The sequence below is a fragment of the Hyaena hyaena genome, unplaced genomic scaffold (genome assembly GCF_003009895.1).
Source record: "Hyaena hyaena isolate Hyena2069 unplaced genomic scaffold, ASM300989v1 scaffold_1675, whole genome shotgun sequence".
NCBI classification, from domain to species: Eukaryota; Metazoa; Chordata; class Mammalia; order Carnivora; family Hyaenidae; genus Hyaena; species Hyaena hyaena.
The window spans coordinates 131,744-159,373 of record NW_024082290.1 but is presented as its reverse complement, the minus strand read 5'-3'; the positions used below and the strand labels follow the sequence as shown (position 1 = coordinate 159,373).

Here is a 27,630-nt window from a genome sequence, read left to right as displayed (position 1 = left end):
AAATAAGAAGCATGTTAAACTTTCTTTAGTTTATACTTATGTATGTTAATATAAGTGTTCCAGAGATGGTTTGAAATTCCTAAAAATCTGATGTGTTCTGGTATGTTATCAGTCATGATTTTTAAATGTATGTCACAAAAAGAACCAAATTGAGTTGTCAATTTCATCATTCTCTTTGTATGTATATGTGAACTCTTACCGAAACTTTTAAACTCTTTTGTCACTTATAGACTGTCATTGTTTTACTCTGATGCTTTTGCAAAAGTATTCCTGCAAAAGTGCTTCATCTTCAAAGAGATAAATGGAAAAAACCCTGACAAGTATTCTAAAATTCAGGTTTCTGGTATCTTTAAGGTCAGAACATCACATAAAGAATTTCTAAAGCTCCAATGGAAAGCTGATTGATTCATAAAGCTGCTAATTGAAGATGAAGCAAAACAGGGATTAATTAGCTGAAGGAACTGATGTGATGGTTCTAATTTTTATGATTTCATTGAAAACATTGCTAGTTCTTTAATGCTTTGTTTTCCAGATTTAAAGAACCCCCTTTTCTCCTTTCTTTCATGCTTTCGGTAACTTACAGCAATTTGGTAAAATGTCTTTGGGACCAAAGTTAAAACATTTATCTTTTTCTCCCTACCTGATCCCTCCAGTATTCAGAAATTCCTATTATTTTTGTTTTCTATGATTATGTGTATTATATATTATATATATTATGTGTGTATATATATGTATATATTTGCCTACATTCCATAGGAATCTTTTCTCCTTGTAACAAGACACAATTGGGCAAGTCATTGGTTTGGCTTCCTAGTCTCAAAAAGCTTTGGACAGTCCAATCTGAGACGAGTTCTAGCAAAACAGATTTTTTAAAAAAAATTTTTATTTATTTCTAGGAAAGAGAGAGAGAGACAGAGTGAGCAGGGGAGGGTCAGAGAGATAGGGAGACACAGACTCTGAAACAGGCTCCAGGCTCTGAGCTGGCAGTCAGCACAGAGCCCGACGCGGGGCTCAAACCCACGAACCTTGAGATCATGACCCAAGCGAAAGTCGGACGCTTAACCGACTAAGCCACCCAGGCGCCCCTAGCAAAGCAGATTTTAAAGAGCTATATGGTCAATCACTATTCTTTCTGTACTTACATAAATAATGAGGCCCAGTTTATTGAAACTGCTTAATTTGTAAACAAACTAGTCTTGCTGTGGTTATCTTTGATAGAAATGGGGATGATTATACAGAATCATAACTCCAACTCAGAAGCAGTATTTATAATTTGCTTGAGCTCTTAACCTTTGCTTTTCTTTTGTTTCCATGGAAATCCTTCTCATTAAACTACCTGATTGCTCACATCAAATAGAAGCTAATTTAGCCAACACCTGCTTCTGACCTACAACCTCCTCAAGTTCAGCCTGTTCTAACTAATCATGAGGGTATGTGTTTGCTAATACATGATGTGGTGGTGCCTATGTAAAAAAATGAGTCATAAAAAAATTGAAACCAAATTGCACATTATTCAAAAAAATGTAGATTGACTTAGGTAAAACACGAATCTGTTTATAACCCATTTGAGTTATTTCGATGGTTAAATCTTGGCTCCTGGGAATTTCTGCTCTGGGAAATTTCTCAGTCCTTGCTTATTGTTTTCCTTACAGTCATCACAATAACCTCTCTAGCATGTTGTATACTCTGGAGGGTTTTAAATGCCTGTCAGCAGCCACTCATATGCCAAATGGTAGCCATCGGGATCAGAAAACTGAATGAAGTCAGCAATAACCACGTAAATGATGAAGATGGTAACTACATGGCCCTCCTGCCTGATGACTCAACTACTGGAAACGTAGAATGTGTGATTCTTTGGCCTGACTACATCAATGGTAGTAACCAAGAATAATGCTATATTGGTTGGTCATACTCTCAGCGTGCTGAGACAAAGACCAAATGTTGGGGGGGGGGGGCATTAAAATAAAAAACAAATGGAGACAGACTTGAAAATTCCCTGAGCAGACAAAGTCAATTTAATCAAACAAATAAAGCTTAATTTAGCTTTAAGTTTGCAAGGCTAACTTGACCTGCGTTCCTTATGGCCCTGGAAATCATAAGCAAAACTTAAAATTGTTTCTAAAGTTGATATGAGGTAACCACTGGCCAACTCCCTATCATTTAAGAAAATTCTAATAGTTATGACCAATCACTGTGAAGTCACTGCTTAGTTACTATACAAGCTTCTTCTTTTTTAATGTTTATTTTTATTTTTTGAGACAGTGAGAGAGTTGGGGAGGGGCAGAGAGAGAGGGAGACAGAAGATCTGAAGGGAGCTCTGCCCTGAGAGCAGTGAGCCCAATGTGGGGCTCGAACTCACAAACCTTGAGATCATGACCTGAGCCACTGAGCCACCAAGGTGCCCCTATACAAGCTTCTTTTTTTTATATATATTTTTATTTATTTCTAGGAGAGAGAGAGAGAGAGACAGCGTGAGCAGGGGAGGGTCAGAGAGAGAGGGAGTTACAGATTTTGAATCAGGCTCCAGGCTCTGAGCTGGCAGTCAGCACAGAGCCCGACGCGGGGCTCGAACCCACGAACCGCGAGATCATGACCCAAGCGAAAGTCGGACGCTTAACCGACTAAGCCACCCAGGCGCCCCTATACAAGCTTCTTTATAGTGATATATCCCTGAGCTTAATTCCAAGTTTTAGTTTGAGTGCTCCTAGTTTGCAAACTGTCTTTAAATGGTGTACGTCCAATAGAGTTTTTACTAATTGTTGTTTCTACGAACCATTGGTTTTAACTTCTGTTATTTCTGAAATTTTGACACAATTTTAAGCACCAATGGTTTCCTGAAGTCTTCCTCATGGTCCATAAAGGCCTACAAGATCTAGCCCCTGATTCTGTCTGCCCTCATTTCCTACCACTCTCCTCTTGTTCTTCAGGTCCAACCACAGCAGATCTTCCAGGTCACTCTTTCCTCAAGGCCATTGCACAACTCCCCACCTTTCCTCCTCCCAGTATCTAACCAAATGCCCCTTCCCTTATCATGAGCCACTCCCTATCCCCTTATCACATTTCAGTTTTCCTCATAACATTTATCACCTCCTGACATTTAATATACTTGCCTGTTATTGCTCTCCTCCCACTAGAGTATAAGCGGCAGAAATAGGGTTGGCAGGTAAGATACAGGATACCCAGTTAAATTTGAATTTCAGATTAAAAAAATGATTGTCTTTTCAGTATGAAAACGTCTCAGACGTCGCATGGGATATACTTATACACTGAAAAAAGAATTCGTTGTTTATCTGAAATTCGTTTTCCTAGTGTCCTGTTTTTATTTTGTTAAATCTGACAACCCTACGCAGGAAGGCAGGTGGTTATTTAGCTCATCGCTGGGTCGTCAGCTCTAGAGCTGCACCTGACAAGTAGTAAGCTCTCAGTAAATATTTATAAAATGAAAGAATGTGTTCAACTGGGTCATTAATCTGTAACACGCGTAAACTTGTCATAAACAGCAACCGAGTCACAGGGGCGGAGCTCTAGATTGTGTTAGCCCCAATCACAAATGGGGGTCAGGTGGTTGATGCACTTTCCAAGCAGGTCGAGCAGCTGGGTATTTTGCGGGCCTTCTTCCCAGCATCTGGCGAAAGAAAACTCCGCCTCGGGCCTAGTGAGCCGCAGGTCCCAGGTAGCCCTACCGGGGGCGGGGCCTCTCAATCAGCCTGCGGGACCCAACCCGGGCCGGAGCCAGGGCCCCTTTAACGCCCCGCCTCTCACCGCCACGCGCGTCCTGGTGTAACGTCACCCGGCTGGCGGCCAATGGAAGCGCTGCTTACTGGCAGGCGGCGCCGGCTACTGCTGCCAAAGGGGAAGTGAGCTGGGGCTGGAGAGATGGCCCGGGTTTGGAGCCCGCGGCCGCCGCCGCCGCCGCCGCCACCACCGCCTGCACGTTTGGAGCAGCTGCGGCTGCAACCGGAGCGGGGGCCGGAGTCGCGGCTGGAGTGGAAGCGGCGCGTGTGAGTTGCCGAGAGTCGCCCTTGCCGGAACACCTCAAACTCTGGGCGGGAGCACTTGAGGTGGGCTGAGCCGCCGTAGCCCCTCCGCACCGCGCCACCCCGCTGGCCCTGACAGCAGGGGCCGAGGTCTCCCAAGTGAGGGACTGGCACTTGGCAGGCTGAGCACTCCAAGCCGGGCTCGAGGCCTTCCTCAGTCTCGGGCTTCCTTCAAACTCAGGGCGGAGGCTGGAGGACAGTGATCACCCCCGACCCGCGCATTTTCTTGGCGCCTAGGCTGTGTCGGGGTTGTAGCGGCTGCGAGCCCCCTCCCGCTGTCACCTCTCCAGCTAGAGAACGACTAGCGCGTTCCCACTGTCTAGCTCTGCACCTCCGCCTCTCCTCTCATTCAAGAACAAGTTTCTTTTCGCTCTCTATTGGAAGTCGTGCCCCGGAAGGCCAGAACACCCATCTTTGAGTCCTTCCCCAGCTCCTGGAGCACAGTTAGAAAGAGCTACTTATCGGGAGTTTGAGGTTGCTCCTCTATCCACCTTCTTATCTAATTGATACTCCATGCCTAGACCCTTACCCATTTTGATCACCAGCTCCCTGGCCATCTCTATGTGACTTCCCCCACCCATCTGAGTTCCACTTTCCTCTGGGCCCCAGTCTCCAGCCCCCAGCGGATCTGGTCAGTCCCACCCCTGGGTGGGAGTGACCCAGGGCTCTGGCCCAGATTCCCACCCTGGAAGGCAGCTCCAAGGCAGGGAGAGAATTGGGCGTCGGGTACGAACCTGGCAGCTCAGGAGTGGGCGCTCCACTCACCCCACACAAGAAGATGAAGAAGCGCAAAGAGCTCAATGCATTGATCGGCTTGGCTGGAGACAGTCGGAGAAAGAAGCCCAAGAAAGGCTCAGGCCATCGACTCCTTCGCACTGAGCCTCCTGACTCAGACTCTGAATCCAGCTCTGAGGAGGAAGAGGAATTCAGTTTAGTTGGAAATCGCTCTCGTTTTGTCAAGTGAGTGATGCAGTGGTGACGGGTGGGGTGGGGAATAGGCATTTCCGTATACTACCAAAGGGGAAAATTGAGAGAAAGAAGAAGGGTGTTCTTAGGAAGCAAAAAGGGAGTAGACCTTGGACAGCAAACAGGAAGAAAAGATGTTAGGGAGAAGATGAGCTCAGGTTCTGAATGAAGGATAAGTTAGACATCTGTCTTTAAGTTTATAAAGAACTCTGAATCCGGGGTGGAAGCATGGACTTGGGGAATGTCCTAAGAGCCCAGAGAGAGCAAATTGGGAGTGGCAGAAAAGCTAAGAGTAGGTGCATAGGAGCAAAGAAGCTTTTGGGACTAGACCTTTTTTAAAAATGTATTCGAGACAGGGACTTTAAGGCTGCAGATTATTTTTCACACTCTTGGTGAGTGTGAATCTTGATGGTGGGAGGATATGGTGAAGAACATATAAAGTGTGAGCCTTGAGAATATGTGGAGAGTAGGAGACAAATAGATGAGGAAGCTTTTTCCCAAACCACTTTGAGACGGTGCAGCCAGTTGGCAGATCCAGTAGTGAACTTTGAGAACATTGGGAATTGGGCCCAGGATGAAAAAAGGCTGAAGGGAACCTTGAAGGGGCCCTGGGACCCACTCAGAGAACACGCCAAAAGAATTCTCCTGAGGATATGGAAGCAAGGACTAGACAGAAGCTTCCAGTGCTAAAAGAGAATTCCTTTGAGGTTTTTGTTTGTTTAGAGCGTCTTTGTCCTTTTTTTTTTGTTAAAGGAAGAGTTTGGTTTCTAATGAGCTTTGTCAAATTAAGCAGTTAAGGGCAGTCTTAGATTTGGGAATGAAAAGATGATGAAGTGGAATAGTTTTACTGGAATAGTTGCCTTGTTGGGTTACTTTAGACCTTGAGTGCTGGTTGAAGTTTGGTGTGAAATATAACCCCTTTCCACGTTTCCTGCCCTCTGAGTCAATAAGCTAGAGTGCACAAGGTGTCCACTTAAACCTGCGGTTCCTATTTCTTTCATTCTGTTTGCAGTAAAACTTGCTCAAAAGTCTGTGAAGTTTCAGTAATATGAAACAGGGTCTCCTGGAGGGAATAGATGTTGGAGAGCAAGGAGAGAAATTGTAGTGGTGTGATGGAATTGCAGAGAAACTCTGGTCTTTACACTTTCCTAACACGAGTTTATCTCCAAAGACCTGAATCCATGATGATGGCTGTGGGCTGCAGTGCCCATAGAACCTCTTTCTGTGTCATGTGAAGTTTGAAACCTTTGTATCCAAAAGATGAACTCTTCGTAAGTTCATATTAGTCACTTTCAACCTGCTGTTGAATTTAAGATTTAAGTGTGTTACCCAATCTTCCCTGGTAAACAACTATATGGCAACACATGTATACTATTTCTAATAGAGCTGTACTCCTAATCACTTTTGTACTCCTGTTTGAATCTATTTTTATGATCAGGGGAGACTATTTACGATGCTGCAAGATCTGTTATCCCCTCTGTGCTTTTGTCATCCTTGCTGCCTGTGTTGTGGCCTGCGTTGGCTTGGTGTGGATGCAAGTTGCCCTGAAGGAAGATCTGGATGCCCTCAAGGAAAAATTTAGAACAAGTAAGTGGTCGCCCTTTTCAGAGTATTATCTTATTTCCATGTCTAGGTCCACAAAGTGGAATTAAGAGTTTGCTCAATTATATATTCCTTCCAGCCTTCTTATACTTTTCCTTAGCTGTCAGCTTGAATGTGGGAACAGCCGTTTGTCTTTTTGAAACCCACAAACAAAAAATAAAGCTCATGCACCATCAGGACAATTAGCATCTGAAATCATGGGCATGCAGTCATCACTTAAGGTACAGAAAGGAAGTACTAAAGTCCAGCAGTCTAGACCCTTGGTGAACCTCTGCCTGTTGCCACTTATACTTCCCCAAGGATAAAGTGGCAGTAGCAACATTGGGCTATTTCCTTCCTCCTCACGGGGCCATTTGAGAAACAATGTGGGAATGTCTGTCAGTTTCCTCCTTGAGAAACACCATATGGAAGCAGGAATGGGCAATAATAATAGCATTTATGGAGTGCCTACTGTGTACCAAGTCACAAATAAATATTTGTCTCATGAGTGAGACAGTTTAAGAGGCTTTTTTTTTTTTTTTAGGTTGAAGAGTTTTATATATTCTAAATTACAAAGCTGTATTTTGCCACATCCAAGGTACTCTGTTTGCATAGTAGCTTCCACCAGATTTAACCTAAGTATCTTCCTTTAGCAACACTGAGATCTTTAGTTCTAGGTTTCAGAGGTTAACTTTCTAAGCTAAGGAAGCAGTTTCTTTTTTTTCCTTATTTTTCTTATTTTTAATGTTTTATTTATTTATTTATTTATTTATTTTTTTTTTTAGGAAAGCCAGCAAGGAAACCGGGTGGTTCCTTATTGCATTCTATTTTTTTTTTTTAATATTTTTATTTATTTCTAGGAGAGAGAGAGAGACAGCGTGAGCAGGGGAGGGTCAGAGAGAGAGTGATTCATATTCTGAAATAGGCTCCAGGCTCTGAGCTGGCTGTCAGCACAGAGCCCGACGTGGGGCTCGAACCCTTGAACTGCGAGATCATGACCTAAGCGAAAGTCGGACGCTTAACCGACTAAGCCACCCAGGCGCCCCGAATGTTTTATTTATTTTCAAGAGAGAGAGAGAGACAGCATGAGCAGGGGAGGGTCAGAGAGAGAGAGGGAGACAGAATCTGAAGACAGGCTCCAGCCTCTGAGCTAGCCGTCAGCACAGAGCCTGATGTGGGGCTCGAACCCACGAACTGTGAGATCATGACCTGAGTTGAAGTCAGACGCTTAAACCGACTGACCCATTCAGGCACCCCAGTAAGGAACCAGTTTCAAGTTAATCACAAATGCCTTAACCCTAGCAGTATTAGCACATGGGGAAACTGAAGGCTTTCTCAAGGTTTTAACAAAATCCGGCTCCTGAACTGGAATTAGGGCTATGTCCCTTCTTCCCATCTCAGTCCTTTGGAGGTCATAGCCTTCAGGTTTTCCTTCACCCCACCCTCTCTTTGCTGCCTGTAGTTACTCAAGTTCCAAGCCTGACCTAGGGACAGCTAATCCTTAGTTACTGTGTTAGTAAAGTTCTTAGTGATGTTGCTTGAAAAAAATGTTGACGTACTCATTTTGGTTTTCTTCTGATTCAGGGAATGGGCCTGGGTAAACCACAATTCTCTGCTAGAATCATCTTGACCTATATGTTTAATCAACTGGTGGAATCAGAGTATAGTATAAGAAAAAAGGAGATTTTGTATTCTAGTTAATTTCCCTCCTTAATGGCTGTCCATACCAGTATTGCAAATTGTTTTTAAGGCCAGTGTTTTCTTTGTAAGCAGTAATCATAACTTGGAAATGAGGTTCTCAGAAACAATGTTTAACTATAAATAACCACTAAAGACACCTGCCTGTGCCCTCCTCTCTTTGTAATTAATTGGGCCACCTAGGTTTGTGCGTGTTTTGATCATGTATAGCAATTATTTATATATTTCAAAACATTGCTCACTTCTACCCTCCAGGGATTCCTTTCTCTGACTGCTCTGTGCTTGTTTTTATAGGACACCCATGCAATTTATACCTTAGCTGAGCTTTTCAGGGGATTTCTTTTTTTAGAAATGTATATTTGAAGTGTACAGATAATTGACCTGGCAATCAATCAGTCAACAAATGTTTGTTGAACGCTTGTTAATATCAATCCCTGGAAATACCATATTCAGGAGATGCCAGGAATTGTACCCTGGACTCTGAGCCCTGCTTTCTACTATTCAGCAACCATCCCCTGGGACCCTGACTACATTTGTCAGCCAGTTGAATGAAGCAGATTTGGAATTGTCAGCCCAACTGCTTTGTTGTCTTTGGTTTGCTGCAATAGAAATGTCAGCCCTCTAATGTCTAAAGCAGGACTTCTAGGGGGTGGAGCCAGGGGCATAGTCAGTCCGTAGGCTGAACCTTGTGGACCACTGGCATCAGAGCTTTTTTCTGAAAACCATTATCTTGAGTAAATGAGGTCAGTCGTGTTAAGCTTAAATGGTCTTTCTTTGAATTACATTTCTACTTTATTTATTTTTTTTTGTATTTTTATTTATTTCTAGGAGAGAGAGAGAGAGACAGCGTGAGCAGGGGAGGGTCAGAGAGAGAGGGAGTCACAGACTGAAACAGGCTCCAGGCTCCGAGCTGGCAGTCACCACAGAGCCCGACGTGGGGCTCGAACCCACGAACCGTGAGCGAAAGTTGGACGCTTAACCGACTAAGCCACCCAGGCGCCCCATATTTCTACTTTAAATATATTTCAAGAAGTTACTTCTTGTCTTTTTTTTTTTTTAATTAAAAAAAATTTTTTTTTTTTTGTTTATTTAGTTTTGAGACAAAGAGAGACAGAGCACGAGCAGGGGAGGGGCAGAGAGAGAGGGAGACATAGAATCTGAAACAGGCTCCAGGCTCTGAGCTGTCTGCACAGAACCCGATGCAGGGCTTGAACCCACGAACCGCGAGATCATGACCTGAGCCAAAGTTGGATGCTTAACCAACTGGGCCACCCAGGCGCCCCTACTTCTTGTTTTTCAAGAGGACCCCGGAAACCACTGATTTAATTAAGACCACCTGCTGGTCTGGTTTTACTACCTTTTTGAGAAATTCAGAGCCCTTGTTCTTTATTTCAATGTTTTCAAAGACATTTGTCAGGAAAGGAGGCAGGATTGCTGAAATGTCTGAAATAGAAAGCAAAGCTGATAGACTTGGTATTTTTCCTTGTGGTCCAGGAGTAACTTGATCCTGAAGCTGAAGGTATTGACTGGCCTTGAAACTCAGCTCAGTATTCTTTCCAGAACCAGGCACTTCAGAAGACCTCCACAATTATTCTAAGGAAGGTTCTGTTCTCAACCATCCCTCCCTGTCATTCAACAATGAAACACCAGAGTGAAGGAAAACAATTTGGAAAAGAAGGAAAATATTAATAAATCAGGCCATTTCCTCTTCAGTCACACAGGCAGAGTAGCAGTTTGTGGTCATTTAGTACAGAACTTAAAAGTGTTCTTGTGGTGATGAGGGCGTTAGGATTTAAGTGTCTTGACAGCTGGAGTATTGTAGAGAGAGCTCTGGTCCTAAGAACAGAAGATTTGACTGATGAATCCTAGGTTGCTCATTACTAGCTGTAAAACTTAGAGAAGTCACTTATTCTTTCTGAGCCATCATTTTCTCATCCATAAAAACTCAAAGACCTATTTATGCCACCAAAGCACTTTGGGCGTCTGTCATAAGATCTGTCACACTGCATAGTAATTCTGTGATGACACCTTGCCACCCCCTGGACTGAGAGCTTCAGGGTCTTCTGTATGTACTAGTGCTGCGTGCAGGGCTGGGTACACATTAGGGACTCAATAACAAGTTCGAATGATTACAAAAAGTTTATTGCAAACTAAAGTGTTTACATACAATACTGACAGCACCATTTTGTATTTATTCTGTGCAAAGAGTATATGTAGAAATCTCCTGTTTCATGATCTTAGAGATGAGAAAAAGAGCTATGTAAGTTCTTGTGAGTATTAATATATCAAATTTTAAATGAGTTTCTTTCCATGTTGAAGGAACATCAGTTAATCATCATAAGTTGTTTGCTATACTTCCTCGCATTTATGTAGTCAAAATACCTTGACTTAGCTGGTCTCTCCCAAAAAGCTCCAAATCAGGTAATGAAAATGATCATCTGTTAGCTCATGTAATCCTAAATTTCCAGAGTGTTTTTAGGGCTTGTCAGCTTTATTTGTTTGTTAGTCAATAATTGTAACCCAAGTTATTTATATATTTGTCTCCTCCCTGCCACCTCCCCCACGTGGGACATTTGACCACCTGAGAATGACAGCAGGCATGTGTGGGATAAGTTTTACTTCACAGCCTTACTGAAAATGTAAAATTCAGTGAAATGCTAAGTGCTGTATTAATTTAGCCTGGTAAAATGTTCTTACCGTTGGATGGATGTTTTCCTGCAAACTGTCTGTGAATCAGATATTATATTAAAAGCACTGAGGGGAAAAAAACAAAAGCACTGAGGGAAATCTTTCATTTATGAAGAAACCATTTTGCACATATTTTTGAAAAATTAATAAAAATATCTGATATTTTAAATAATTCTGAATTTTGAGGTAGGGGTTTTGTTTGCAGTAGGGATACCACCACCTCCCCATCCCCAGTTTTTGTGGGGATTTTTTTGTTGTTGAGTTTGTTGGATTGAATTTTTTTTGTTTTATTTAAGATAACATTAGTTCCATTTCATACCCTACAGTTATTTCCCTGGTCAAGCATTTGGGTGCTTCTGTGTACCTGGCACTTTGCTGGGCGCTGGAAATACATGACAAATAAGACCTGGTCCCTGTCCTTAAGCAGCTCTCGGTCTGGTAGAGGAGACAGTTGAGTAAATAGTTACAGCTCAGTGTATTGAGTTCGCAGAGTTTGGAACTGTGAAGTGGTGGTGGTCCAAGCCAGGACCCCAGCTATTTAGGTTGAATATTGAAAGGAATTAAGTAGGCTGAGGTAACAAATGGAGAAGGGGCAAGCCAAGGGCATGTAGGCAGAAAGAATAGTGTTCTCAGGGCCACTGAGGCTTAAGGTTTATGTCTGGAAAATCTACTTGGCGGGAAAGTAGTTTGAAGAGTTATATAAAGTGATGAAAAATGTGGTTGGGAGGTAGCAAAGACCAGATTTATTCGATCAGGGATACTTACTGAGTGCCTAAGATGTGCCAGGTATATTCCAAAGCTGACCTCACAGAGAGGAACAAAAAAGTCATGGTGCTTAAATTTTGGTAACAATTTAATTATTTAATTTAATTGTTATATATCTGTCCTGTATGCCAGGTTTTTTGTTGGTTTTTTGTTTTGTGTTTTTTTGCTTTTTTTTTTTTTTTTTAAAGGAAGTATAATAACTAATCAGGCAGTCTATGGCTTTAAAAAGAAATGTGGATTTTATTCTAGACGATCAGCCATTATTAACATTTTATTTTTCATGAAAAGGAAAAATACTATTTAAAGACAGAAGAGGAAGGACTCTTTCAGGCCTCTGCCTTCAGGCTGGTAAATCTCTAAACCATTCAGAAGATATGGTTTCCCAAAGGAAAAGCCAAATATCACTGTATGCTTCACCTAACATGGTCCTTTATCTTCTATTTCACTTTGAGCTTTTGGGTTGATTTAAGATTTAAGGAAACACTGCTGTTTATGAAAAAGATTTAGAATCATAATTCTCATAGCAGCACTTGAAAGATGGTTAAGAACCCATCTTCCATTTGACCAGTTTGAGATACAGAAAAAAGTAGATCTAAGCTTTTAGAGATACAACTTTTGATGTCACCTTGAGCATTAATGGAGTAAGGTTTATAAATCTTCACTGACTAATCACAAAGCTCCTTAATTGCTCTGGTTAATACTTAACATTTATTTATCACTTATTGTATGCCTGGCCAGCCCTGTTTAGTACTTACTTTACAGCTATTCTTTCACTTAATTCTAAAAATCCTGGGGGCACCTGGGTGGCTTAGTTGGTCAGGTCATCAGGTCATTATCTTGTAGTTTGTGAGTTCAAGTCCCGCATCGGCCTCCCATGCTGACAGCTCAGAGCCTGGAGCCTGCTTCAGATTCTGTGTCTTCCTTTCTCTGCCCCTCCCCTGGTTGTACGCTCTCTCTCTCTCTCTCTCTCTCAAAGAATAAATAAACATTAAAAACTAAAAATAAATAAAAATAAAAGTCCTAAAAAGTGTATTTTATCCCTGTATTACAGATGAGGAAAGTGAACTCAAACAATTTGAGGAATTTACTCAAGATCACAGTAAATTAAACAGTTGAGATACAAGTCCAACTCTTCCTGCTGATATTCTTTGTTATCATTTTTAGCCATCTGACTTTTAAAAGTTGTACTGCCCATAGTGAAGTAGCCCCAGTTAAAATGGAGCTTTAGTATTAAAGATACATGTTTGTATAAATAAAAGAACAGTATAGCTGATAGATACAAATTCAGTCATCCTACCAGGATTAACTTTTACTAATCTGCCTTCTTTCCTACCGTATGATCATTTTTTCAGCTTGGAGTCATGAACAAACTCTGACTATTTATAATTATTCTTATTTTTGCTTTTAGTGGAATCTAATCAGAAAAGCTCATTCCAAGAAATTCCCAAACTTAATGAAGAACTACTCAGCAAACAAAAACAACTCGAGAAGATTGAATCTGGGGAGCTGGGATTGAACAAAGTCTGGATAAATATCACAGAGATAAATAAGCAGGTAGCAAATGTGTGATTTTATTTCTGGGTAAGCTGTGAATATTTGTTTAGTATGAATTTGTAGGTATAGAGCACTCACTTCCAGTTGTTTTACTTTTTGAAATGATATTTTGCGTACTGTGGTCCAAACACATTACAGTCAGGTAGAATGGGTAGTAGTTCTGCATTTACCAAATATTTAAGATGTTAGCTCTTTCTGCAAAGGAACAGTTTTACCAAGTAGAGTAGTTTGGAGGGTGTTAGAAATTCTTGAGTCAGCTTTTCCTAAGGAGCATTGTAGATGTCAGATAAAGAATGTCATTCTAACCTCAAAGAAAAATGGGTAGTCGATTTATATTAGGTTATGAGAGCTTATTTTGTTTAATAAGAGTTCATAAATTTCCAGTTGCAGCCTTGCGTTTAGTGCTGTACACTATTGGAGGAGGTAGCAGAGTTGGTTAAATACCTTGGCCAGGCAAGCAAGTCTATAGAAAAACTTTTTCAGTTGCTAAATTGGCCAGTTCTCAGTAGGCATTGATTCCAAAAGAGGGGTTCTGCCACAGGAAAAGGATTAATGCAAAGGATGTTGATCAAGAATCTCCTACATATGAGGTGCTATACTTGCCACTCATAGCCTCCGTCCTCAGTTTTTGCAGTTTAGTTAGAAAAGCTGTGCATTGGCAAGAAAACTCAAGTACCAAGCAAATGGTATACCTGCAAAGTATTTAAAAATAAATATACCATCTTCGTTGGAGCTAAGAAGATATTCTCTTTCTCAGAATGGAGTCGCAGCATTCAGAATCAGCCATTGGCAGGGAGCACTGTACTAGAATAAAGTATTTACACACATTTCCAAAGCTACGCTCATCTTTCAGCAGCAGTGTGAGAGGGGGAGTTCGGCACTTAAGACCAGGGATCAGTGGCCTGTGACAGTGGCTTTCAGACTTTGGCCTCGAACCCATAAAAATAAATGTTTTATGTTGTTACCCAGTAAACACCTATCTACATAACATATATGGGTAACCTAAATAAAACTTTCTGAAAATAGTAACTTACCCTTAATATGCCTTATGATATATTAGTTTCTATTCAGTTCTATTTCACTCTTTTTAAATCACTCATGAAATAATTGGTGGGTTGTAGCACCTAGTATTTACTCATTATCATTTATCTTTGGACTCTCAGTAATAAAGGAAAAGCAAGTATTCACTCCGTTTTTGTAAAAAGAATAGGATAAATTGTAGCCTTGCTTATATTGACAGAGCAAATTAGCAGTTTGGCCAGAGATTATATCAGGTGAAAATAGACCACAGCAAAGCACTGAGAAATAGTTAATTAATTAGCATCTTTCACTGGAGCAAGCCATGGATTCCATTGATGTAGTCAGTCATGGAGAGGCAGGAATGAAATCTTTCAAGATGAAGAGTCTGTGTTACCCTTTCCCATCTCCTTCACGTAAACCAGCATTGTGGAAAGAGTCAAAGGGGATATTGGTACTTGGTGTGAGAGGTCACACACATTTTCAAATGTTTGCTACATACTTTGGCTTCTGAGCTCTCTTTAATCAGGAATCTAGCAACAAAAGAATCATTTTGTTCTTGGCCTGGCTGTTATTTCTAATGCAAAAAATACCTGGGAAGGCAGGTATACAGAAAAGTTTACTTCGGTCCCAGGGTCCCCTGTATAAAACCGGGAGAGATTGAACTGAAGCCCTTTCCATTTTAGTCCCCATAGATCTTCAGACATGAGGGGACTAACTAATAAGACAGGCCTGATGCAGAGGAATTCTCTTCTGGCAAGGGCACAGGAGGATGTGTGGTAGTGAAGTGAGCTTTGTCTTGGTCCAAGGGGAGGCCATCACTCTCTGAGTGATTTTCTGAAATTCATGTTACACATATCTGATGGTGTGTTCAAGTAAAAGGTATTTGTCCTAAATCAAAATAGGTATAAAAATAAAATTAGTATTGGGGTACCTGGATGGCTCAGTGGGTTAAGCGGCCAACTTCAGTCAGGTTACGATCTCACGGTTTGTGAGTTCAAGCCCTGCATCAGGCTCTGTGCTGACAGCTAGCTCAGACTGGAGCCTGCTTCAGATTCTGTCTCCCTCTCTGCCCTCCCCCTGCTCATGCTCGCTCTTGCTCTCTCTCTTTTTTCTCTCTCAAAAATAAATAAACATTAAAAAAATTAAAAAATAAAATGAAATAAAATTAGTATTTAACCATATTTCAATCTCTAAGGGTAACTGTCAGTTAAGATGCTTTTATTGGCAAATTACTTTTTAAAGAACAACTCAGAGTAGCTTAAACAATAAGAAAATGGATTATACTACTTAACAAGAACCGTCCTTATCACAGTATGAGTTGAAAAAAGAAAGCCATTAATTTGAAATAAGTTAAAATCAGATTTTGCATTGGAAACCTTTAAGCTACTAGTTAAAATCTCATTTACTTTTCTGTTTTATTCATGAGAAACCTCTGATTTCATACGCATAGCCATTCTCAACCATTATAGGGAGTCTCCTCCCCCTTCTTTGCAGGCTGTTAATTCAACAAATGTTTAATGAGCTGCTCTTTTAGAATTAGGCCTTGGATTCAAAACCAAAAATGATGTGACTTCTGCCTCAAGGCTCTTACAGTCAAATGGAGGAGATGAGAGTAAACAGCTGTAAAACAGCCTCTTGAGCAATAAGAAACAGGTCCCCATGAGTGCTGTGGGGGTATTTTTAAATATGTATTAACCAAAATGGCTGGGGCCGGACAAGGCTTCTCAGGTATCTTGAGCTGAGTCCTGAAGGGCACGTAGGAGTTGGCCAGGTGAATTTTGCAGAAAGACGAGTGTCATAGGTAAAGCACTAGTGAAGTTGATCCTCATTTGGAGAGTCCATATTTGTGAATTCACCTACTTGCTACAATTTGTAACCCCCAAATCTTTACTTGTGGTGCTCTCACAGTCATCCACTGACGGGTGGATGTTACCCAACACTAACATTTCCAGTTGATGTCAAACAAGGTAACACTCCGCCTTGTTTCAGCTCACATACTGTAAACAGATTTCCTTTTCAAACTATAGTTAGTGCCATGTTTTCACACTTTTGTGGTTTTTTTGATGATTTCACTGTCCAAAATGTCCCCCTAGCATAGTGCCGAAGTACTCTGCAGTATTCCTAAATGCAGGATGGCTATGATGTGCCTTACAGAGGAAATACGTGTGTTAGATAAGTTTCAGGCATGAGTTCAGCAATATACATTTAATAAGGTGTCATTAAACAGAAACACACATAAAACAAGGATTATGTATTATATTGATCAGTTGCCAAAAACATGACCAGAGAGCTCTCAGGAACCTAACCTTCTACGTCCGTTAGGAGCAGTGAATTAGTTCAGTATTCACTAACTCAACATTTGCTGCAACTTTCTAGAACATAACTATTATGAATAATGAGAATATATTCTTTGTCCAAAAGAATAGATAAATGAAAACCATAGTGTGTTTAGAGAATTTTAGTAGTTCATTATAGCTATAGTTTGGCAGAAAGAGGCCAGAAATAAGGATATGTCAGCAAGAGCCAGAGGACCTTGAGTACCTTTTTATAGTATGTTCTATATCCCTTTTGGCACTCAGTCCTGCTACCTTATGTTATAGTTATTTGTGTATGCATCTAATTACACAAGAAGGTTATACACTGTACTGTGAACTTTAAGCATGATGATGGCGATGATGATGGCAGTTAAGATGACAACTGCCATTGATGAAATGTTTTCTTTGTGGGGTCCACTCTTATATGCACTACATACTTTTTTGCTTCTATAGCCCTTTGAAGTAGGAGGTGGTTATCTCCATTTTACATATATGAAAACTGAAACTCAAAGAGGTTAAGTAGTTTGCTCAAGGTTACACAGCTGTGTAGCATTGCCAGCATTAAAGTATTCAAGGCATGGGAGCCTGTTTTCTTTCCAGTTTTCCATTCTGCCTTACATCTTTATATCCTCTATAGGATCATTATATCCTCTACAGGATATAAAGTGCTCAGGAGATGAGTTGAAAGGTTGTGATGTCAGGTTCCTCCTAAGAGTCATTATTCAACGTTGATGATTATCTGTTTTAGTAACTTTTTTACTTACTATTTAAAGAATCCTTAATTTTAGCCCCAAAGCAAAAAAAGCAGCATTTCAGATTTTATAGTAGGAGATGGTCTGATAATCAAATGGTCTACAGTAGTTATTTTTAATTCTGCTAATGAAAAGTCATGTAATATGCATAAAAGTCATGAATCATCTTTTGGCTGGAATGTGGGATTTTTTTCTCAATTCAACTTTTTAGACTCTTCGAACTACAGCATGTGACTTTTAGAGATAAATTCTGTCATACTTGAATCCTATTTGACATTCTAGAATGTCTGTCAGAGACTAGAGGAGTCCTAGAGATAGTAAAAGGAGAGTGCCCCTTGTCTGTCCACTCTAGTTCCACACGTAGCTTTGCTGAAATTTTCCAAAGATATTAATACTACTCCACTCTTAAGAGAGGGGTGCTGACAAATGGAGGCCAGCTTTGCAGTTATGGGAATGTAGTTGAGTCCTAGTGACCAGAGTGGGGCTCAGGCTTTATAAATAAGTCCTGAGTGATGTTTGGTAATTAGAGAGTTAATGGTCAGCGCATACTCTTTCAGAGAGGCAACTGATACCGTAGGCCTGGCTTTCACCTGCTCCTCTGGTTTTGGGTTAAGTGGTGGCTGTCCCCAACCACACTGGTCATTTGTGGGGGATTTTTGTTTTTTGGGTTTTTTGTTCCAGGTGTCCCCCACCCCTGCCTCCATCCTACACTGGCCATTTGGGAGGCAATTGCCATTCTTGAGATACTTCTGAGTAGCATCAGGCTCTACCATAGCCTCAGGATATTGCCATACCTGGGAGAATAGTGTCTACCTAGATCACTCCACCTAGAACACAGCTTGTATCTTTTAGGATCTGGCCTATTGTCAGTGGAAGGAATTTGTTCCCTCAGGTGGCCAAAAGGTAACTGCACAATTGATGGGGCATTTGGAATAGCCATGGTCTCGCCCATCAAGTTGGTATTGAGTTGGTTGTGTACATACTTTGGAGTACTGAGTAAAACATACTTGCCTGGAGGGAGGCCTCCTTTCTAGCACTTTAGGATTGAGCCGAGCATGTTCAGATAGCCATGGAAGGTCCAGTTAAGGGCTTGGAAGAAAGGGCCAGCCAAGGAAATCTATTAAACCCTTCCAGAGTTGCAGTGTCTTTCTACTCTGTGTATATTTCTTTTCCATCTTTTTGTCTTTATGAGTAGTATGTATATACATAAGTATGTATTCTTACGTAAGGCTTAATAAAATACATAAGGAATTCCCTTTCAACCCCCATCTCTGTATATTCCCTCTTCACACACACATTTGTGGTCCCCAATGGTGTTCACTGCTATTAGTCTGGGCTGCATTCTTCTAGTCCCTTTCTAACAAAATCATAATAGCTTTTAATATGAATTAGCTTATGGATTAGGGTGTGTGTGTGTGTGTGTGTGTGTGTGTGACCAAATGGATGGAGTCATTCAGTATATATACTACAACTTGTTTTGTTCTCTGAATATATCTCTTTATCCTTAGCAATAGACATTTAGATGGTTTCTAGCGTCTTGTTATTACAAATAAGGAAGCAGTAAATACTCTTGTGCATACATCTTTGTGTACATAAGCAAGTTATGTGTAGATAGATTTCTAAAAATGAAATTGCTAAATTAAAGGATATATACACCCTAAATTTTGACAGATACTCCTAGATAACCTTCTTACAGGTCTTCTCCAATTTATATTCTCATTAAGAATGCCTATTTCCTTATGTCCTTTTCAAATCCCGGTATTATTCATGTCTTTTTAAAGGCGTGGATTAGGGTCACCTGGGTGGCTCAGTGGGTTAAGCCTCTGACTTTGGCTCAGGTCATGATCTCACAGTTCTTGAGTTTGAGCCCTGCCTGTTTTGGATTCTGTGTCTGCCTCTCTCCCTTGCTCGTGTTCTGTCTCTCTCTCAAAAATAAATAAACATTAAAGGCGTGGATTAAAACAACCTCTGTAATGTAATTGCTACTCTTAAGAGGTTTTAGTTTACTGAGAATATCTCTCTCTGGACTGAGGTTTCTCACCCACATTGATTTCAAATGCTTAAAGTTGGAATGTTGAAGAGTATTCTGAATATTTTGGAGCATTTATGGAGAATTACATGTTCAAGTGCTTATTAAATTTCACTATTAAAGAGCTAACACTTATTTGGTATTTTGTTTGTACCATGTACTGTGCTAAGAACTTTAGTTATGTATCTTATTTAATCCTTATGGCCTGTATTAGTCATCTTTCACTATGTTACATTCATCTCAAAACTTAATTACTTAAGACAACAAACATTTATTATCTCACAGTTTCTGTGGGTCAGGAATTTGGGAGCAGCGTAGTTGGGTGGTTCTGGCTAGGATCTCTCCAAGGTTGCATTTAAGAGGTAGGCCCAGGCTGCATCATGTGAGGGCTTCCCTGGGACTAGAGGATCTGCACTTATGTGGCTGTTGGCAGCAGGTCTCCGTTCCTCTCAATGTGGGCTTCTCCACGGGGCTGCATGAGTGTTCTCACAGCACGACAGCTGAGCGAGTGATCCAAGGAGGAGGACCTGGTGTTTTTAAAGACCTAGTGTCCAAAGTTGTGGTCGCTTCCACTGTATCGTGTAGGCTGAAAGGGAGTCACTATAGGGACAAGCCACACTCGGGAAAAGGATGATGTCTCACCTCTTGAAGGGAAGACTATCAAAGACTTTGTACACCTATTTTAGAACATTCAGACGTCCCAATGAGATGATTGTTGTTAAATAGTTTTTATTGTTTTAGCCATTTTATTGGTGAGAAAAATGAGTCGACTACTTATTAGGCTTATCTCCTCCTTTCTGGCCTCTACCCTGTACTCTGCTTAGACTAGTCTTCTCGGTGTCCATTCTAGACACAGAGTGTACTTTCTCAGCAAAACATACATTCTCTCAGTAAATACTTACCAATGTTTGTCGGGGTGCCAGGCATATTATGGAAAATGTTAAAATACACATGGTCCTTGATGTTGTGGAGCTTACAGTCTAGTGGAAGAGAGAATCCTTAATCAAGTAATCGCACAAATAAATTATTGTTATTTTGAAAAATGCCATGAATGCCTATTCATGCTGTTGCTCTCTATTTCCTAATGCCACACTCACCTATTTAACCTAGAAAGAATACCTACTTTATTTTTATGTATAAAAATCCTTACTTCTCCATCAGAGTCTAATTTGAGCCCTCCTTTAGTGGAGCCTGTCCCTTTCAGCCTACACAAAGACTAGTTTCTTGTTATTAAGATCTGTTCAGTTTTCATCTCCTTATAGAAGCCTTAGCTTAATCTAATCTACTGTTTGCTACCATCTAATCTAAAGTAGCAATCTGATCACTCATCGAGTCAGTTTTACTTTCTTTTTTAAAAAGTTTTTAAAATGTTTATTTTGAGAGACAGCGAGCAAGCGAGCACACAAGTGGGGGAGGGGCAGAGAGAGGGAGGCACAGAATCCTAAGCAGGCTCCAGGCTCTGAGCTGTCAGCACAGGCTCTGAGCTGTCAGCACAGAGCCCTACATGGGGTGCGAACTCACAGACTGTGAGATCAACCTGAGCTGAAGTTGGATGCTTAACCAACTGAGCCACCCAAGCACCCCAAGTCACTTTAGTTTTCTTCTAATGCATCTCACTGGCCAGTATTTTCCTTTTTTTTTTTAAATTTTTTTTAACATTTATTTATTTTTGAGAGACACAGAAAGAGTACAAGCAGAGGAGTGACAGAGAGAGAGACAGACAGAATCCCAAGCAGGCTCCAGGCTCTGAGCTGTCAACACAGAGCCCAATGCAGGACTCCAACTCCCGTACCGTGATATCATGACCTGAACCAAAGTCGGACACTTAACTGACTGAGCCACCCAGGCACCGCACTAGTGTATTTCTTATATAAAATTGTCTGTCTCCTTGCACTAAGATGTAAATACCACAAGATCACTGATATCTGTATTATTCACCACTGATATGGAATAGGGCTTATTTGTTGTAGTAATGAATGAATAAAAATTGGGCCAAAGTCCCTGAACATACCCTCCTAAAAGGAAAGAGGTAAAGAGAACTCAGTTCCTAAGTTCCTGGGCTCCTTACTGGACTTCTTATTCTGAACACACTGCCACTTGCTCCAGGAACTCTGCTGAAATTCTTTGCTAGTACTTAATCTGATGCTTTTCTTCTTTGTTTTTCTCTTACCTTCTACTAGGCTGTAAGCTCCTCCAGAGCAAGTCCCATGGTCTTGTTTGCCACCATCTCCATAGTGCCTGCAGCAGTGCTTAGCACAGAGATGCCCGGCATTTGTTGAAGGAAAGAATGAAGGATCAGGTTTACTGCGAGCCCTCTGGTGCCTGCCACAGTGTTAGGCACATAACAGGTGGCCAGAAACTTTAGTGGTTACTCAGTGAAGCCATTCTGAGTATAATTGCTATTGGTAGAGCTGTGTCCTCATCCTAGAATTTGGGACAGGAAAACAGTTTGGAAACAGTTTGGAACTAAGAATCTTTCAAGAATGTTTTGAGCCACACTATAAAGGTGTTAGAATATGATTTCTACAGCCTGAAATTACATGTTATACAGATTTCCCCAGTCCTCATTCAGGAGAGAAATCCAGCTATTTAGAACTCTACCCCTAAATAGCAGAAGGGAAGACACATTTTATTTTTATTCAATTCCTATTTTAATACATGTACTGATTCAGTCAGCAAGTCAGTGGATATTTATTGAGCCCCTTCAGGTACAGAGTAGTACTTTGGTTGAGCTATTGAGTTTGAAATATTATCGCATTGTTAAACCAAAACTGAATCCCCAAGTAGTTTAAAGTGTTGTATAAGTTCCTGTAGACTGTATTTTGTGATGATGGGGTTTTACTTTATAATGTATGTTCCCACTTGGTCAGCAACAAAAGTTCAGTAAATAACCAAGGTGTTCTTTTTTTCTTTTTTTTTTTTTTCCAAAATGAAATCTTTCAGGGGTCCTTGATCATTAGCTTCCTCTTTGTCCAGTTGTTGAAGGATTGTGTTGTAATTACTGCATCTTTTTGGTAACTTAAGATTTTGGATCTTGTAGCTGCCAGGAGTAGGATAAGCAATAATACTTGCCTTTCCCTTTTTGGCACTAGTGTTCAAATTGGGCAGGGAACAAAGAGGTATTACTGCTGCCTTCCAGATCTTGGTTCTATCCAGGGTGCTGTAGTTCCTCTCTTCTTGTGAGCTGACGGGTATAATGTCTGGAGAGACTTCATACTGTCAGCAGCCATAGAGTCTGTGAAGGAAGCATTCATTCTCCAAATTCTGTTTTCATTATTTGTTACTCTTTTCCTTTCAGATTTCTCTGTTGACTTCTGCAGTAAACCACCTCAAAGCCAATGTTAAGTCCGCTGCGGACTTAATTAGCCTGCCTGCCACTGTAGAGGGACTTCAGAAGGTAAGTGCTGTGTTTGGGCACTGAGATTAACCTGTTGCTGTAATTTTAGCTTCTTAACGAGTTTTCTTTGAAAGCATGGCATTTGGAATCCACTGCTCCGTGAGGGCAGTAATAGAGCGTATCACTGTGTTCTGAACAGTTCAGAACATCTCTGTTTTAGTTCAGTTAGTTGGGTCTTTAATTTGCAACAGGTGAGTTTAGTTGTGGTTTATATGGATTCACACCATTTTATTTGGTTCCCTGAATCCCAGGATTTCTCTTCTGGGACTCTTAGTTAACAAATGTGGGTTTGCTTCTCATCACTTGCCTTTTCAATTCATCATCCACAATGTCTTCATGAAAGACCACTTGTACAGGAGAATTGCTCTGAATTGCTGGGTTTTTTTCCTGGTTAAGAGGTTTTTTAAAAATAATAATTTGAGCGAAATGCAAAAATTCAAAGTTTAGGAGATGATAGGTGTTGGCAAGGATGTGGCGCAAAGGAAACTTTCAAAGACTCCTGCTGGGAGTATAAATTGGTAAAAAAAACATTTTGAAAAACATTATATATTATTTTATAAAGGTTAAGGTACATCCTCTAAGCAGTTTGCTCCTAGGTACATATCCTAAACTCTAGGGCCTAGGCAAAAAAAAATAATTTGGAATTTGTTTACTTGATCCCTAGGATTTAGGCTCAGAGCAGGAGGCAGTGACCAGGCAGATGAATAACATAAAGCGATCTGTAGAGCCGAATGGGGAGAGTGGTCAGGGGTAGGAAGGAGAAAGAGGTGCCTAATTGAGACACAAGCAACATTAGCCCCTGTAGCAGGAAATTGTAAGAAGGGATTCTGGAGCAAGGGAGCTCTAAAAAATGGGTACCAAATCTAGGATCTTTGACTTTTAAAAGTTAGTGTGTGATAAATTTGATTTGATTATATGCCAGGCTCTGTAAACCTAGAAATTATTTCCACAAAGGAGTGAAACACTATGTCACATGCAGAAACAGAATTTTCTGTTTTATAGCCATATGACCTATGTGCTCTGTCTCCATAATTTGCTGTGTATCCAAGATGATCATCTGCTTTACAACCTAAAGTGGGGGAGGGAGAAGGCAGGAGGACAACTATAATAAGGTAAATTCTTCTTGCTGTCATTCCCAAGGGTCAAATGGAAGAAAGGTAGGCTTCTGTAATCTTCAGCATAGAACCAACTGTGGCACTCTAGCATTAGAAAATGACATTGAGGGGCACCTAGGTGGCTCAGTCGGTTAAGCGTCTGACTTTGGCTCAGGTCATGATCTCACAATTCGTGGGTTCGAGCCCCGCGTCGGCCTCTGTGCTGACAGCTAGCTCAGAGCCTGGAGCCTATTTCGGATTCTATATCTCCCTCTCTCTCTGGCCCTCCCTGGCTCACGCTGTCTCTCTCAGAAATAAATTTTTAAAAAACATTAAAAAAATTTAAAAAAAGAAAACAACATTGAGGGCCACCTGGGTGGCTCAGTCGGTTAAGAGTCCAACTTCGAGCACTGAGTGTTATGTGGAAACTAGTTTGACAATAAACTATTTGTAAAAAAAAAAAAAAAAAAAAAAAGAAAGCAACATTTAACAAAAAAAAAAAAAGAGTCCAACTTCGGCTCAGATCCATGGTCTTGCAGTTCATGAGTTTGAGCCCTACATCAGGCTCTCTGCTGTCAGTGTGGAGCCCACCTCAGATTCTCTCTCCCCCTCTCTCTGCTCCTGCCCTGCTCTCTCTCTCTCCCTCTCTTAAAAATAAACAAACATTAAAAAAAGAAAGAAAGAAAACAACATTAGTTTATTGCATTCATTAATTCAATAAACATTTGGGGATCTTCCTCCAGTTTGTGCCAGGCACTTGGCAGGTGGTAAGAATACTAGTTTCAGGGTTTTGCTCTAGTGTTCACATGGCTCTGTCAGCTGCTTCCTTTAAAAAAAAATCTTAAACAAGAGCTTACTGTCTTGCATCCTAATGGGCTCATACATCCAGCAAGAGAGGATTCTCTAACAGTAGATGTCTTTGAATGCCTGTCGCTTCTGTAACAACAGCTTGCATAGATAACACCCCAACTTAGAGACTTGTACCCAGTGTGTTTTCTCTTTGCAAATCTGTGTGTTTATACTGTCAGATAACTATTTTTAATACAAGTGGCTCGGTTTTGAAGTGGTAGGTCATCTCAGATACCTGACTTCAGTGTATCTTGTGATTTTCTTAAATGTTGAAAATGTCATCTCTTGGGATTTTGGGTTCTTGGCTGTCAGTGTAATAAAAACAGCCTTGGCTAGAAATATGTATTTAGTATAAAACCAACAAAACTGTCAGTATATCTTAATAAAAGGGGAGCATCTGCCAAATAGTAACACTCTTCTGGATGCTTCTCTGAGACAGGCCTTGTTAGAGTGATGGTTTCGGAATCATGTTTCCCAAATCCCCAGTCCACTTGGGCTCCTTAAGCCTAATGAAGACAAAGTAAGCCTCTACTCTCTGTCCATTCCACTCAGCAGTTGCTGATGGGATTCTAAAGCAAAGGGAGGAACAAATGTTGCCACATGGAATTTTTCCTTCATCTCTGCAACACTGAGTCCCCCAAAGGCAATAATGGTTCCACCCATTTTCCTGTAAAAGCCCTCATTTGCTCGTGACACAGTGGCAGTATACAGTGTTAGCTGTGGCCTTCTGCCTGTCTGCTCTACCACAGGGCTTGGTAAGGGCTGTTTGTGGGAGAACCTTATCTGTGGGTCCCAGATTTATGAACTAGATTTTTTTTTTTAAGACTTAGTTTTCCTCTAGGAAAAGTCCTTTAAATTGGGAAAATTATTTGTCTTCTATATATAATTTTATATATACAGGTGATCCTTTTAACAACATAGGTTTGAGCTTTGCAGTCCACTTGTATGTCGATTTTTTTTTCAGTAAATATAGTACAATACTGTAAATGTATTTTACGATTTTCTTTTTTTTATTTTTAGTTATTTATTTTGAGAGAGCAAGCACATGCACATGAGGGAGGGACAGAGAGAGGTGGGGGGAGAGAGAATCCCAAGTAGGCTCCTCTCTATCAGTACAGAGCCCAATGTAGGTCTTGAACCTACAGACTCTAAGATCATGACCTGAGCTGAGACCAAGAAAGAGGCAGTTAACCGACTGAACCACCCAGACGCCCCTCTTCTGATTTTTTTCTTTTTTTCTCTTTTATTTTATTTTATTTTTATAGTAAAATCCAACTTTACTTTTTTTTTATTATATAATTTATTGTCAAGTTGGTTTCCATATAACACCCAGTGCTCATCCCAACAAGTGCCCTCCTCCATGCCCATCAGCCCCCTTCCCCTCTCCCCCACCCGCATCAGCCTTCAGTTTGTTCTCAGCATTCTAGAGTCTCTCATGGTTTGCCTCTCTCCAACTATTTTTCCCCTTTCTCCTCCCCCATGGTCCTCCGTTAAGTTCCTCCAGATTCACCTATACGTCCAAACATATGGTATCTGTCCTTCTCTGCCTGACTTATTTCGCTCAGCATAACACCCTCGGGTTCCATTCATGTTGCTACAAATGGCCAGATTTCATTTTCTCATTGCTATGTAGTATTCCATTGTGTATATGAACCACATCTTGATCCATTCGTCCGTTGATGGACACTTAGGCTCTTTCCATGTTTTGGCTATTGTTGAAAGTGCTGCTATGAACATTGGGGTACATGTGCCTTTATGCATCAGCACTCCTGTATCCCTTGGGTAAATTCCTAGCAATGCTATTGCTAGGTCATAGGGGAGTTCTATTGTGAATTTTTTGAGGAACCTCCACACTGTTTTCCAGAGGGGCCGCACCAGTTTACATTCCCACCAGCAGTATAGGAGGGTGCCCATTTCTCCACATCCTCGCCAGCATCTATAGTCTCCTGATTTATTCATTTTAGCCAACAACAATATCTTTATTGTAAGAACATAGTGTATAATGTATATAATATACAAAATATGTGTTAAGTGCTTATGTTATTGGTAGGCTTCTGGTCAATAGTAAGCTATTTGTAGTTAAGTTTTTGGGGAGTTAGAAGTTATATGTAGATTTTCGATTGCATAAGGGGTCAGCACCTTAACCTCTGCATTGTTGAAGGGCCAACTACATATAAACATAAACGTGTAGTTTCCTGTTAGTTGTGTCTGCATATGCTATGTGAAATTCAATTTGAAGAGACTTGAAATAATTAAAAACACTGGTCAGTGCTTAACCTAAAATTACAGTGATAGACCCCAAAAAATGGTGCAGTACCAAAGGAATGGCAAAAATTGAAAAGACTGAGGGTATGAATTGAAAAGAATATGAGGGAATTGGAATTCTCCTACACTGCCAATAGGAATGTAAAATGATATAACCATTCTAGAACAGATCTTGGCAGCTTTTTAAATAAAGTAAAAAGCTTTTTAAATAAAAAAAAAAAAGCATGTATCTACCATATGATCAGCCACTCACCTCCTAGGTGATGAGAAAAGCATATGAAGGGAAATGAAAACATATGCCCACATAAAGACTTGTACATGAATGCTGATGGCAGCTTTATTTGTACTAGTCAGATAGTGAAAACAACCTAAATGTCCACCAACAGATGAGTAGTTAAATAAATTGTGATGTATCCAGATGATGGAATGCTTCTCAGCAACAAGCTAAGTGGCTACAGCATTGATTAATCTTAAAATAATGAAGCTGAGTGAAAGAAGCCATACCAATAAAACAAAAAATGAAACCAAAAAAACTCCACATGCTCATTCACTGGTCCTATTTATACAAAATTCTAGAAAGTGCAAACTGATATATAGTGGATCAGTGGTTGCCTGGGGGC

General features: G+C 40.7%; 1 protein-coding gene across 2 annotated transcripts in view; it reads left to right on the top strand.

The window, feature by feature from the left end:
* The first annotated feature begins 3,842 nt into the window (after positions 1-3,842).
* EFCAB14 (EF-hand calcium binding domain 14) overlaps positions 3,843-27,630 on the top strand; it is a 39,995-nt gene continuing 16,207 nt past the window's right edge. For both annotated transcript variants that reach the window (XM_039224525.1, XM_039224524.1), the window contains exons 1-4: positions 3,843-4,997; positions 6,442-6,590; positions 13,144-13,289; positions 22,704-22,802. In XM_039224525.1, coding sequence (XP_039080456.1) covers positions 4,816-4,997; positions 6,442-6,590; positions 13,144-13,289; positions 22,704-22,802 — 576 coding nt within the window. In that variant the 5' untranslated portion in view covers positions 3,843-4,815. The remainder of the gene's footprint in view (positions 4,998-6,441; positions 6,591-13,143; positions 13,290-22,703; positions 22,803-27,630) is intronic.